The sequence below is a fragment of the Penicillium cosmopolitanum genome (assembly GCF_028827165.1).
Source record: "Penicillium cosmopolitanum strain IBT 29677 chromosome Unknown utg000006l:49.0-5199605.0:1.0-5204138.0, whole genome shotgun sequence".
In the NCBI taxonomy this organism is placed as follows: Eukaryota; Fungi; Ascomycota; class Eurotiomycetes; order Eurotiales; family Aspergillaceae; genus Penicillium; species Penicillium cosmopolitanum.
In genome coordinates this window covers 615,232-629,678 of record NW_026622676.1, presented here as the reverse complement: position 1 = coordinate 629,678, position 14,447 = coordinate 615,232, and the positions used below count along the sequence as shown (strand labels likewise).

General features: G+C 49.7%; 5 protein-coding genes across 5 annotated transcripts; 3 read left to right on the top strand and 2 right to left on the bottom strand.

The window, feature by feature from the left end:
• Positions 1–1,014: 1,014 nt before the first annotated feature.
• N7509_004754 (glycosyl hydrolase) lies at positions 1,015–2,953 on the bottom strand (the record flags this gene model as incomplete). The annotated part of the gene is made up of 2 exons (XM_056629391.1): positions 1,015–1,406; positions 1,549–2,953. 2 exons carry the CDS (start codon positions 2,951–2,953, stop codon positions 1,015–1,017), a joined length of 1,797 nt encoding a protein of 598 aa, XP_056488693.1.
• A 466-nt stretch (positions 2,954–3,419) lies between these two features.
• N7509_004753 (uncharacterized protein) lies at positions 3,420–5,099 on the top strand (the record flags this gene model as incomplete). Its single annotated transcript, XM_056629390.1, has 1 exon — positions 3,420–5,099. The coding sequence occupies one exon, from the start codon at positions 3,420–3,422 to the stop codon at positions 5,097–5,099; it is 1,680 nt and encodes a 559-aa protein (XP_056488692.1).
• Positions 5,100–5,820: 721 nt separating this feature from the next.
• Positions 5,821–7,371, top strand: N7509_004752 (alpha-glucosidase; the record flags this gene model as incomplete). Its single annotated transcript, XM_056629389.1, has 1 exon — positions 5,821–7,371. The coding sequence occupies one exon, from the start codon at positions 5,821–5,823 to the stop codon at positions 7,369–7,371; it is 1,551 nt and encodes a 516-aa protein (XP_056488691.1).
• A 1,264-nt stretch (positions 7,372–8,635) lies between these two features.
• On the bottom strand, positions 8,636–10,586 carry N7509_004751 (glucose-6-phosphate dehydrogenase; the record flags this gene model as incomplete). The annotated part of the gene is made up of 9 exons (XM_056629388.1): positions 8,636–8,748; positions 8,814–9,185; positions 9,248–9,532; positions 9,586–9,670; positions 9,726–9,923; positions 9,992–10,010; positions 10,063–10,343; positions 10,398–10,418; positions 10,494–10,586. The coding sequence occupies 9 exons, from the start codon at positions 10,584–10,586 to the stop codon at positions 8,636–8,638; spliced, it is 1,467 nt and encodes a 488-aa protein (XP_056488690.1).
• A 2,315-nt stretch (positions 10,587–12,901) lies between these two features.
• On the top strand, positions 12,902–13,684 carry N7509_004750 (60S ribosomal protein eL33; the record flags this gene model as incomplete). Its single annotated transcript, XM_056629387.1, has 4 exons — positions 12,902–12,929; positions 13,072–13,081; positions 13,298–13,494; positions 13,587–13,684. 4 exons carry the CDS (start codon positions 12,902–12,904, stop codon positions 13,682–13,684), a joined length of 333 nt encoding a protein of 110 aa, XP_056488689.1.
• Positions 13,685–14,447: the final 763 nt, after the last annotated feature.

The following is a 14,447-nucleotide window of genomic DNA, read 5'->3' as shown; positions in this document are numbered from 1 at the left end:
TTGCGCAATGGCATGCGCTCGACTTTTCCTCCGCGAGATCCGCTTCAAATAAAGCCAATGGGGACGTGTAAATCGGGAGATCGCGAATCGTGATCAGCAACGCGAGGCGGAGATTCGACTAGCGGGCGTGGTGGTGGAACGACGTGGCTATAGCTATACAGGCGAGCAGGAGCCCAGTCGGTGAACTGCCTATGTCCAATGGTGCTCGACGTGTCACCGCGTTCCTTCTTTTTTCACTTTCTTGCCTGGTCGGCGGCGACGGCAGCGGAACGATTCGGTCGTGTTTTCGGGGGGTGGGAGTGATGAATATGGGGTTGGTACGGGTTTGGGATGGGGTCTCGAGGGGCCGTCAGAGGGTGGCGAGGCGAGATCTGAGGAGGATAGCAGAGTAAGGCTGAAGGCTGGACTGGGCGGTTTCGTTTTGGGGGGGAAAAAGGACTTGGCCCCAGCGCCGTTCATGCGGGCCCCCGGCTTTATCATGAGACCCGCCCAGGGGTTTCGCAACTGCCGATCGGGGGAGTGACAGGTGTCGCGTTCAGATAGAGACGATATCTTTTATCAGTTGTACTAAGTGATTCAAGACAGGGAAAATTGTTATTTCCAAGAAATTCAAAGTTGTCAAAGGGAGTCAATGGTTCGGTGCAGTCAATTCAATCCGGAGACCCTTTTGATTTGCGCGAGGCGATTGATTGGTTGGTGTTGATGAGTCAGCAATATTCCGGTCTATTTATAACAACACACCTTGAAACATCCAAATCATTCGTCTACTCAAGGGGGGGGAAATAATATAATATTGATGAGACAACTTGCATCAAGGAGGGATCATTTCCGTCAGGATTGCAGGGATAGTTGTCTAACCTATCAGTTCGAGTTCCAGGTGTTGGCACTAGTATTTGCCGGCCTGGGGTGCTAGTGGGCATGAAAGATATATATAGTGGGCTTCATGTGTTTATTCCTACTGATACTACTAGTACGTGACCTAGGTAGGTAGCACTGAAGACTTTGGAAATTCCCCTAGATTCCAATTCCATCCCACAAATTTGCAAACTTCAACTCTGTTGGACCAGCATGGCTCGTCCGTAGTGGGACCCTAGCATCTGAGGCATCATCCTCTGCAAAGAACCGCATACCAAATGTTTCCTCAGCTGCGTAAAGACGAGTGGAGATCGCGGTCCGACCATTAACAAACACCTCCAAAACGGAATTATCTCTCCACGCGCGAATATCCAAGGTCTCCGTCCAATTCTCTCCACTTTTGGGGTTCGTCCCTGTGAATAAGGTGTGTGGCGCTATTTCGGGAGAGCTATTGATCAACAAAGACGAATCGGACCTGGGGAATGATGGTCGGTAAATCGTGAAGGTTTCATCTTGTGGCTCGAATGTCATTATTGTTGCATTTTCAAAGTCTGTTAATGATGTGGTCAGCATGATGCCTGGATGATAGGGGAGAATTTCTCACCTCTTGAATGACCAATGGATATACCGACCGGGAGCAAGTTTTAGAGATCTTGAATGAGCACTCAAGCTCCCAGTGCTTGCTCCACACACTTTCTAGCGACAACCCGACCTCGACAGGATTATTATGGAGAGAAAATGCCCCTAAATGTGAGCAAAGCGCGTATGAAGAGTTGCGAAGGTGCTGAGCCAATGGCTTATATGGTTCACTGGCAAGAGTGTGGATAGTGAAAGTTCCATCGGCCTCTGACTTGAGCTTGATGGAGGTGATGGAGGATAAATCAGAGACTAACGCGCCAACTACATTGTGAAGAGTCTGTAGATGGATCTGTCGGGGCATTGACAAAGCCCCACTCCATCCTTGCTGGTGACGGAAATCATCACACAGGTCTTCTTCTGTGATCCACCCCCAGACAACGTAATGCTGACTTCGTGGATCAAAGAAAGAGTTGGCTGCATACAGACAGCCATGGTCGAGATGGCCCCCAAAGCCATATAATATATTTGCCGGGCCGGCAGCTTCACTTTTCTGAAGATTGCCAGACATCCAAAGCTGGCCACGGCTTGGACGTGATGGACCTGCACTGCCTGGAGATCCCTCAAGGCCATCCTCAAGACAGCCTTCAGTGCCCATGATCAGAAAGTCGAAACTTGAATGAGGATCATTCTCGTCGGACAAGGACAGGAAGTTCGTTACCTCCCAGTTCTTGCCTAAATCTCCAGACCACCGTGACGGTCTGAGATTCAGACCAAAATTTGCAAGGGGCCCAATGTAATCCCAGTCACTCAAGTTATTCGCATTGATCTTGTAAAGGAAGCTTGTGGGTGTGACATCCCTAATACCTCCAGAGATAATACCAAACAAGGTATCATCTGGGTTCAGGCCCAGAACCTTGCTCATATTAGGCCAAGGAGCACAGAATGGATCTCTCCAGCCGGTGACATCAAGATCTGAAGGTTCACCCGGGAGGATGGGGTTCCTGTCACTTTTGTGCCAAGTCCTTCCTTGATCTGAAGACGTCGCAATGCTCAATGTCTCGCAGCCAGTTTGATGCAGGATGGTGTGGTGGATCGGAAGGGAGCTGACCGAGGTATAGATGTAGTTGAGAGTCCCATCTGCTGCCTTGGCAAAGCATCCGGTGAAGACACCCTTAGAGTCATAGCCATTATCTGGTGAGAGGATAGGTTGTTCTTCAACGCTCCATGAAATCATGTCACTGGAAGTCGCAGTTCCCCAAGCAATATCACCCCAGTCGGGGCCATTAGGGTTCCACTGAAAGGAAACATGATACAACCCGGTTGAGGGGTCATATCCAGGTGCGCATGGATCATTCATCCATCCTGTTTGAGGCATCAGGTGAAAGGATGGACGCCATCTTGTGTGCCTCTGGGCAAAACTAGTAGTTTCTGCCTTGAATCCCTCGGGAGTAGTGACCCCAGTTGAGCCACAGGATTCTGGGCTTTGCGAGGTTTCTCCGGAGCTTGATGCACTGGTCATCGTGGAAGAAAGAAATGAAATTAAAGGCATGCATTATCGAATCGAAAGACTAGTCTTTGGTTTTTAAAAGGACAAATGTTGATATTCATCGAACGGCGATATACCGGAGCGTTCTACTATGAAAATGAGTTTCGCCGAAACTTCCCCAGAGGCGATGTGAGACTCTCCCAAACTTGCGCTGTAAGTCCGCCAGCATTCTCAGCTCTTAGAATTCCCCCGCGGGGGACTCCACCGCAAGGTCAGCCGGGCATTACGTGGAAGCGATCTATCGAGAGGTTTTCCCGACGATTTCCCACAGAACCACTTTCAGCTTCATTCTTGATCCCTGTTTCCTAAGTTTTGCCGTGGTGCTCAAGCCCCATGCTAGAGAGATAAAATGTCGATATGCCTCCACTCGATGATATACATTTCTCAAAAAATAGCATAATTCCGTCGATCTTGTTTCTGCTACGAGGTTTGATCAATCATGGGTTCTTCTCTCAAATCTCTCGAAGTCGAGAAGACAGACATCAGTCATGTCGAGACCACCGCCGAAGAACCATTGCCAGCAAAGCTTGAAGACCATCAACATTTGGAAATCACAACCAAAGAGCAATGGCGGAAGCTATGGGCAGCTATCCGGGCTGATAAACGATTTTGCTTGTGGACTCTCTACACCATGCTTCTTGTCTTCAGCTGGGGCTACGATGCCAATTTATCAGGCCTGGCCATTGCCTTCCCCGATTTTCGAAAAGCCTATGGCAATTACTATGCTGTCGGTGACGAGTATGTAATTCCTGCTTTGTGGCAGTCACTGTGGAATGCCGCCTCGACAATCGGCCAGGTCTTTGGAGGCTATGCCGCAGGGCAATTCGCCGATTTCTGGGGTCGCAAAGTCTTGCTCTATGCATCAGTCTTCATTTCCCTCGGATCATCATTTGCTCTCGTCTTTGCTCCAACTCTCCCAGTCCTCTTTGTCTCGAAGCTTCTTCTCGGCCTTTCGGTTGGTCTTGCAACGGTGCTTCCCCCTCTATATGTCACAGAGAATGCACCCACACACCTTCGCAGTATCGCGTCGTCTCTTACCAACGTTGTCATTGTCTTCGGTCAATTCTGTGCGTCTATTACTGGATATGGTGCGTCGGGAATCCAAGGCGTCTGGTCTTTCAAGCTGGCCTTTGTCATGACTTTCGTGATTCCCGGCCTTTATCTTTGCGGTCTTCCTTTCCTACCTGAGAGCCCCGTCTGGTACATGAAGAAAGGTCGTGAAGAAGATGCTCGCAAGGCTATCACCAGGCTGTATGGCCCTGGTGCTGATATCGACGCCTGCATTGAGACCATCAAGACAGAACTCAAACAGACTGAGAACGAGGAGTCCGCCGCCAGCCAGACAAGCTGGAAAAGCATCTTCACCAAAGAGCATCGCTCCCGTACGCTCGTCGCTGTGCTCGGCCTTCAATCCCAAAATTTTTCGGGTGGCTATTTTGCCAATACCTACCAGACCTACTATTTCCAGTTGATCGGTCAAGCTGACTCATTCCAATTGACTGCCATATCTTCGTCGCTGCAACTCCTGTCAAACTTTGCTGCAGTCTGTCTTTCCGACATCATCCCTCGCAGAAAGGGCCTCATTGGTGGAGGTACCCTGCTGATGTTCTGGTCTGTTATCATTGCTGGAGTGTCGATGGCACCTACTACCAATACATCTGCCAATATTGCCCTCCTTGCCTTTATGATTACCTGGTCGATGATTTACACAGCTACCGTGGGCTGCTACGGATGGGCCGTGGCTCAGGAAACCGCAGCACAGGCCACGCGCCCCAAAACCATTTCATTTGTTTTGGTATGCCAGCAGTTGACAGCGCTTTTGTTATCATCTGTCTTTCCCTACTTTATCAATCCAGACGAACTAAACTGGGGTGGCAGGGTCATGTTCCTGTTCGTTGGAGCCGAGCTATTCATCTTCGCCGGTCTCTACTTCTTCCAGCCGGAGACAAAGAACAGGTCCAATGCGGAAATCGATGCGCTGTATGCCAGCAGGGTTTCACCGCGGAAGTTCAAGAACTTTGTTGTTGTTGAAGACCAGGTTGTCGAGAAGAAGAAGAAAGCTGGCTTCTTCGGCGGACTCGCTGACAAGGCTAAGCATGTTGGCAAATCCGTTTGTTAAGAGGCCGAAGGGTTCAAGCCTATGATTAAATATTTCCCATTAAGCTCGCCTAGCGATTCTTTATATCAGTAGCACTTCATAAAATAGTATTTGGAATGCAAATTCAACTATGTCTTATACCACCTCCAATGCCTTTCTCGTAAAATTGATTGCAAAGCTAGTCTTAAGCCCATACCTTCTTAACACTTGTCTCAATAACATCGGACAATAGCTTCGGATAGAACTAGCGGGAAAGTACTAACGAAAGCACTGACATGCGAAGACCACCTTGAACACTGACAACAAAATGAAACCAATTTTCCAGTCGACAAAGTCAAACAACAAATTCCCCGAGTAATTGCGAAGTAAACACCTGGCGATTGATTCGGAGGTGACATTGGCATCATAGACAGTATCTCGACCTTGATTTCGAACTGCGGTAAGACTACAGCGGAGCTTCCTCGGAGAAACTCAACAGAGCTCCACGATGTTGCCGACCATCGACCTCCACGAACCTCTCCGCATCGCCAAAAGTTTCGCTACGAATTTCTCCGAGCTGGTCCTAGGTTCCCCTTGATCTACCCGAGCTGAGCAACTTCGGTGTCTTGACGGAGAAGTATGAAGAGCCCCGTGCTACCGCCATGACCTACATATACCACAACCGCATCTTAACTTGAATCACATCCTTCTTCGTCTTCACCTTCATCTTCCCACAATTACTTGTATTTTTATACACTCCACAATGACACCCCAATCCATCCAAAAGACTTGGTGGAAAGAAGCAGTCGTCTACCAAATCTACCCAGCCAGCTTCCTCGACAGCAACGGCGATGGACTAGGCGACATACCCGGGATAATCAGCAAAGTCCCCTACATCAAGTCCCTAGGCGTAGACGCAATATGGCTCTCGCCAATATTCGCCTCACCCCAAAAGGACATGGGCTACGATGTCGCAGATTACCGCTCCATCCACGCACCCTACGGCACAGTCGCCGACGTCCAAACCCTAATCGACCGACTCCACGCAAACAATATCCGCATCCTAATGGATCTAGTGGTAAATCACACCAGCGACCAACACGCCTGGTTCAAAGAATCACGCAGCTCAAAGTCCAGCCCCAAGCGTGATTGGTATATATGGCGAGATCCGAAATATGATGCTCTTGGAAATCGCAAAGAGCCCAATAATTGGAAGTCTATCTTCGGTGGCAGTGCTTGGGCCTTTGATGAGGGAACCGGTCAATATTATCTCGCGCTCTTTTTGCCAAGTCAGCCTGATTTGAACTGGGAGAGTGCGGCGATGAGGCAAGCCACGCACGATGATATGCGGTTCTGGCTTGATCGGGGCGTGGACGGGTTTCGTATTGATAGTATGAATCTCATGTCTAAGCATCCTGATCTTCCGGATGGGAAAATTGTCAACCCCGATGAACCGTACCAGTCCGGCGCGGAATTCTTCGCTTCCGGTCCCAAGATGCACGATTATATCCGTGAGATCAGGACAGAGGTTCTGGACCACTATGATGTTATGACGGTTGGCGAGTTGGGTTTTACCAAGGATGAACAGTCTGTCAGCGAGTACGTTGCCAAGGACCGACATGAGTTGAATATGCTTTTCACTGGTGATATTGTGGATATGGATTTTGGTCCGAATGGGAAGTACGAGCGAGATGATTTCCATCCGAGGAAGATTCGCACTATCACGAATCTTTGGCAGAATGCGATGCCGAAATTTGATGGGTGGAATACGATTTACCTTGATAATCATGATAGTGGTCGCTCGTTGTCTCGGTATGCTTCTGATGCCCCGGAGCACCGCGCGACTGCGGCCAAGATGCTGGCTACGTACCTGATGACGTTGAGTGGGACTCCGTTCATGCTTGCGGGTCAGGAGATTGGTATGGCGAATCTTGGCAAGGACTATGGGGCCGATTCTTATATTGATGTTGAGGGGAGGAACTATTACAATGAAGTTTTGGAAACTCGGGGTGGTGATGTCGGTAAAATGGACGACGTCCTTCGGGAGTTGCAGCTGAAGTCGAGGGATCATGGACGATTGCCAATGCAGTGGGATAACTCGCCTAATGCTGGGTTTACTGTTGCAAGTGCCAAGCCTTGGATGACTATCAACAAGGATTATACCGAGTGGAATGTTGCCAGCCAGCTCGATGACCCTGAGAGTATCATGGCCTACTGGAAGCAGATGCTCTCACTGCGGAAGGAGCACTCTGATATTTTCGTCTATGGATCATACACTGCCCTTGAGGAATCTGTGACGGGGAGATGGTTCTAGGATACGAACGCGAGTGGGTGCAGAAAGGTCAGAAAGCGGTTGTGTTGTTGAATTTCTTCGATCGACCTCAGACGGTATCTGTCGAGAGATACGAGGGCTTCTCGATTTTGGTGTCAAACCAGGCTAGTATTGGTCGGTCTCAGGGCAAAGTCGAGCTACAGCCATATGGCGCCGTGGTGCTCTCGAATGCATAAATAATAGATGTTTCAATTGGGAACAAATCGAATATCATCAATTCTGTGCTGCATAATCTCTTATACCACAAGTTCCATTGAACGAAATTAGCAACGCTACCATGCGCGAAACCTGTTAAAAGTCTAAGAACTCCGTCCGAAGCGCCAATAAGAGGCTCCATTTGCTCAGACTGAGATCTGTGGAAAGATAGTTTAAGTCGACATCTACTAGCCAACAAGAATGTTGAGTAAAATAATTCTGTACTGGCCAACGTTTGTGGTTTCGAACCTCCACCTTCCTCGTAACAGGGAAATAGTGGGGCATGTTCTTCTGTCCTGGGCAAATGCATCTTCTACAGAACTTGGGATATCCAGCACTTCATATATCAAATCAACAACCTATATTTAAGTAATAGCTTTTGAACAAGATAATAATGAAGAGATTAAGTACCTAAATCATGACCAAAGCAATGATTAAGAAAAATCGAAAAAAAAAGTCATTAACCCAAGTCTGCCTCTCCCTTCGGAGTCCTAACTTGTTGCCACCCGCCCCCGTCACCTTCTTTTGCATAGCCCAGGGATAGCCATGCACTAACCAGTACTCCCATCCAGAGCGTCCTCCGGATTAGGCCGGCAGTTAGGAGCTACCCAACTGCACCACTGGCGAGGTGTTAGAAGGCAGAGACTGGTTTACCCGCTTAGCCTCGCTCCTGTCCTACTATTCACCCTATTCCAAATATACACTACAGCAAAGGTTCACAGACATCCGGAAGCATCAAAGCGAAGTACACAGACTTCGAAATGCAACACCATTGGTGCCAAAGGTAACAGCTTAGATGGGAAAATTTCATGTCAGTCATAAACATCTTTAATTCCAACCTCTAGACATAAAGCTAGATGCAGGAGCCCGAGATTATCGCAGCAAGGAGGAAACCGAGCATCAAACTTGGTAGGATACTACCGTGAGAATCGGAAGGATGAGGAAAGAGGGAGTTCAAAGAAAGAAGAAGAAAGAAAAGAAAAGTGGATTTTATTCGCCTTCATATTCCGCATCCCATATCGTCGTTATCAAAGTGCAAGCTAAAAAAACCCTACAGTCTGTTAGGGGCAGTGTTGGTGACGGGCCACTGGTATCCGGCAGCATCGCTGAACTTGTAGCCGTATGAAGCAGTGAAGTCGTCGAGAACGGCGGGTCCGCGGGAGCCTGGGGGAAAGATAGATGTTAGACCACTGTGGTGAGCATGGGAAGTATGGAGGCTGTTGACTCACCGTATGGGTACTCCATGGGGATGATCTCCTTGTTGTCGTCCAGGTAGTGCAGAAGAGGGGTGAAGATGCGCCAGCTGGCGTCGAGCTCGTCGTCACGGACGAAGTTGGAGTGGTCGCCCTTGAAGGCGTCCAGGATCAGGGACTCATAGGCCTCGGGGATCTTAAGGTCGGAGAAGCGGCGGCGGTAGGTCAAGTCCAGCTCGGTCACTACCGTCTGCATGGACAGACCGGGCAGCTTGGAGTTCATCTTGATGTAAACGGACTCGTTGGGCTGCACGCGAATGACGAGCTCGTTGCGGGGAATATCCTTGAAGATGCCGGAAGTGACGTCCTTGAACTGAATGCGAACCTCGGTCTTTTGCTCGTTGAGGGCTGGTGGAAGTTAGGATTAGCATGATAGTTGAAACAATCAGTAATCAAGGATTTAAGCTTACCCTTTCCGGCCTTCAGAATGAAGGGAACACCGTCCCAACGCTCGTTCTTGATGTAAGCGACCATGGCGCAGAAGGTAGGGCAACGCGACTCCTTGGGCACAGTGTCATCCTCCAGATATCCGGGCTTGCTGCCATCCAGGGAACGACCGTATTGACCAATAATGACATTCTTGGGCTCGATCGCGCTCATCGCGCGCAGAACACGGACCTTCTCGTCACGGATGTCCTCGGCAGAGAAAGAGATGGGGCGCTCCATGGCGAGCAGGGTCAGAACCTGAAGAAGGTCTGCAGAGGGTTAGCGAAATGGGCTACAGATGTCTTTTATTGACAGCACATACGGTTCTGCATGACATCACGGATGATGCCGAACTCATCGAAGTAACCACCACGGCCCTCGGTGCCGAAAGGCTCCTTAAATGTGATCTGGAGGTTGCGTTAGATCCAAGTTGTTTCGGACTCTAATCAAAAATATCCATACCTGAACATTATCGATGTGGTGACGGTTCCATGTAGCGTTGAAGAACTCGTTGCCGAATCGCAGAATGAGGATGTTCTTGACCATCTCCTTACCGAGATAGTGGTCGATGCGGAAGATCTCCTCCTCCTTCCAGTTGGGGGCCAGAGCCTTCTGGAGGTCGCGGGAGCTGGGCAGATCCTTACCGAAAGGCTTCTCGACCTGTTGGGGGAAGAATGACGCATTAGCTCCGGGACCTCGGCATCACCAATTGCTCGGCAAATACTCACAATAATGCGGGCAAGACCGCTCTTGGGGTAGCAGTTACGCTTCAATTGCTCAGACACAGTAATGAAAACACTGGGGGGGCAGAGCCATGTAGAAAACGCGGTTCTGCTCCTTTGATTGGCGACCATGCTCGATCTCCTCGAGGTGCTTGTTGAGGTTGATGAAGGAGTCGTCCTCGTCATATTGACCGGAGACGTAGGTGCAGAATGTGCAGAACTGATCTAATTGCTCTTCAATCTCCTTTGTGGGGACCTTGATGTAAGAGCGCACACGCTTAAGGTATTCTTCGTGGTCCATTTTCGTCCGCGCATATCCGACGATCTTAATATCCTTGGGGAGAAACTTGTTGCGGAACTGGAGGTGTAATTAGCGAGGCGACCATGTCGCACAGGGTGAAGCTTCACATACGAGACCGAAGAGCGCAGGGAACTGAGGAGCGAGTTAGCAATGAGGAGTCACGGAGTAGCAAGGCCCGTCTGGGCAGAGCGAGGAGGGGTAACAAACCGTCTTCTTCTTAGCCAGATCACCGGATGCACCGAGCACCACGATGATGGTGTCATCCTTCAATTCAATGGTGCTGAAAGCCAAAGAAGCCATTGTTAGTCGGACCGATCAGGACGAAGCACAAGAGGCAAAATTTGCAGACGGAGATAGGATGGAGGGGTTCGAGCGGGGTGCACGGGAGGGTGAAAAAGGGCCAAGATGGGGGAAAAGAGCAAAAGGGTGAATCGATTTGGCTCGAATTGAGTGATTCCCGAAGTGCGCTTGTGTAGGGGAGATAAGGAGAGGTGTCGAGACGAAGGTGCAGAGGCCAGGGCGCATCGGGTTGGTGTTGAGCGGAGGGGAGGGGAGGTGATGTCAGAGACAGACAGAGGCAGAGGGAAACTTACCCGGCATTTTGGTGCTCGTCGTTGGAGATGATGCTGGACATTTTGCAACACGCACCAACGGCAGAATATACAAGCTGGGAGAAGGGAGAAGGGAAAAGAGATGGGAGAGGGTGAAGTTGTTGGGAAAGAGGAAGAACACCACGCTCCAACACGTTCCGGCGGAGCAGGTACTTTTCAACGGGGGAGAGTCGCTCTCACAGCTTGCGATGGTGGGGCTTGGGTATTTTATGTATGACTATGACTATGACTATGACTTCGGAGTATTTAGATTACCTAGTATCTTTCAGGTTGGCATGCCATACTTAATTTGTACATACTGTACATAAAGAGTAGTCTATCTCCTCGTTGCGAGTCCAGCCGTGTCCTTGGATTTGGTGTGTTGTCCACTCCTGGTGTTGGTGCTATAGCATCAACTCCACCACTACCATTACCACTACCACAGGGTGATCTTATGTTTGATCGATGTCTCCCCCTCCTCCGTGCGGTACTAATATTATTTTCAAATTTGCTTTTTGCTGACCCCGTCAGCCAGTCCTAGTCGGAGTGCAGGTGCAACCCCAGCCAGCAAGCCAGCAAGCCAGCAAGCCACCACGGCAGCCCAATGGAGACGGAGGTTCTGGAAGATTAAAGGAAAGAGTCAGCTGATCGATAATACCATACAGGTCTCCGTACTCGGTATCGAGAGAACAGAAACTTGAACAGCCTGAATGCAGTGTGGAGAAGTCGACCGACAAAAAAGAGGACTAGTATCCTCGAAGGGTTGCGGTCAGCGGGGTGGAGCTTGACACAGAGTTACCTCGTTGCAGAAGCTACCCAGTATACGGAGTTAATACATACATCCGTATATGTACATATAGAGTGGATGCATACGACTCCAGTTGATGCTATCATTCTCGCACCCAAAAGCTCTCTACAACACACAAATCCCGGCACCTACATGTCTGTACGAGTATACTGATATGACCTGACAGTCTCCTCGTACCTAGACTATGCCTCCTCCGGTGACCCAATCGTGGGGACGATCGGCACATTTGTCATCTCTCATACCAGACGGATTCTATTTTCCCGCTGTAACTCCGGCACTCGGCCCAGTGCCGCATTCGGCGCTATCTTGATTCTCAATTAACCGTCAGGGCCACTGTCCTCCGTACGCCATAACCGACTCGTACGAGCGATCCGCCCGATCTCCCGGTCAATCATTCCTGCACTGGTGGGGCTTGGGGATATCTTGCTTTCCCAATCAGTCCGCCCGGTCTGTCTTCATGCCGGAGAAGAGTCCGAATCAGCCAGATCAAAATCCTGGCATTGCATTTTTTTTCCGCGCAATGCCAGTTGCTTATGCAGAATATCAAACAGTGGTCCAGCGAATGAAGTCACGAAGAGCAGTCATGGCTGATATATTGAGTGATTGGGTGATACCCTAGCTGGTCTTGACCATATGGTAGTTACCCCGCGAGTAGTAGTAGTATGTTTGGCCCGCCATTCAAAGACCGACACAGCATCACCATCACCATAACCGATGATCAACCAAGTCGTCCATACTCCGTAGTCACCTTAAGGTCCAACTAAGAAAGTACGGTGTCGTCATGGTGAACTCGGGCAGTTTGTCAGCTCTCCAGCCTGGGCCGGACTACGGAGTACTGTTGCCCGACTAGTCAGGTGATGCGATGAGGTGATTGGCGCCTGAGAAATCGGGTGTGAATTGAAAATAAAAATAGGTGTCAATTGACACCTTAGGCAGGCAGGCACCAAGGCACAAAGGCCAACATATACCCCTTGAATGCCTCAGGTGTGATCCCGGCCCGGATAAACCCACTCTCCCGAAGGCCTGGAAGTGCGCTCACGTGATCTCGCTTACCCTGTCGCTAAGGACCCGATTGGGTTAGGGCGGAAATGGCCACCACACCTCCCAATTTGATTGTGCGCTCGACTATCTCAAAGCCGACGACAACCAGACGACAACTTGCGGGTCATTCCTTCGACATCTTTTCCTTGCCCGCTGCTCAGAGAAGAATCGACATCATGTCTTCGGAACAACAAGGACACCGCCGTGAGTGCGCCCTTTACAATCACCGTGTATGGTCGGGAGATGCGTTCGAAGGTCGACTTCGAGATCGCCCACGCGCATCGGCCATCACCAACCAAACCTCCAATATTGAACATCTTATGCTAACATGTCTTCTCTCTTCTAGTCTATGTCAAGTAAGTTATTCACTCCGCTCGTCGCATCTGCCCACAAATACCCCCCCCGATTCGATTTCGAGATCGCCCGTCGAGATGGATTCAGGAACCGCACACTGTGAACACCCAAGCGACGGAAAAGAAACAAAATTCGCAATCGCATATTCATCTACGAGCACTTTCAAACACACACCGCACATGTATCAGATCAGAGGATTAATACGGATTTCTTTGCAGGGGACGCCACCTGAGCTACCAGCGCTCCAAGCACGCCACCAACCCCAACACCTCCCTGGTGAAGATTGAGGGCGTTGACGACCCCAAGGCCGCCAGCTTCTACCTTGGCAAGAAGGTCGCTTTCGTTTACCGTGCCAAGCGTGAGGTCCGCGGCTCCAACATCCGGGTGATCTGGGGCAAGGTCACCCGCCCTCACGGTATGCCATCATCTCCAGCATAGAGCCTTCTCCCCATCGAGAAGCCTCTCTGCTTTCAGCCTTTTCTGCGCAATACTAACCACCTCCACCAGGCAACTCCGGTGTTGTTCGCGCCAAGTTCCGCAACAACCTCCCCCCCAAGTCCTTCGGTGCTACCGTCCGCGTCATGCTCTACCCCTCCAACATCTAAACGGCTTCTCTGTATCTAGTGGGCGATTCTCTTTCTCCCTTTCGTGCAGACGGCGGCCGGCCAGGCAAGGAAAAGTCGACGGAATCGGCAAAAAGCCGAGATGTTGTTTGGATTGGGAGTTGGCGGTTTGAACAACGTTTTTTTACATTCGTGGGAGAAAGCAGGCAGGGCCAATAACTAAAACCACACAAACCGAGCCCTACGAATCAAAAGAAAAAAAGAAGTTTTACCATTTTGAAGCACACAAACAACCTTTTTATTGCACTGTTTTCAAACCCGCAAAACCTCGAATGTCTCGACCTACTTTCTATTCCCGTCTTCTCTTAACTGAGACGGTGGGAAATTTGGAAGTGATGGAATGAAGAGACTGTTCCTTTTGATTTATTATCTTAATTTTCGGATCATCATACTACCCTCCATGATGATTGCTGATGATTGTTTATTTTGTGGCTGTGCGTGAGCGATTCGTTCTGGTCGCTTTTTGCATTCAGTCACCCTTTTTCTCCTCCCGTGTATCTGACGCTCTTACACACCAAAATCCATACCATTTTCAACTACCCGGTTAATGCGAGTTCGAAGTTCTTTTTCCCCCCAATACCTGGCTTGGTCCCCCATGCGTTCGTCTTTTCTGTTATAGAGAATTGCATGTTTTGCTCTGGCTACTCCACCAAGGCATCTGTTAAAAATTATACCACCCATTGCGCCTACTCAGATATTTCGTATTCGTACTTGTAATCGGGGGCTAGACTGGGTGTATTGTACC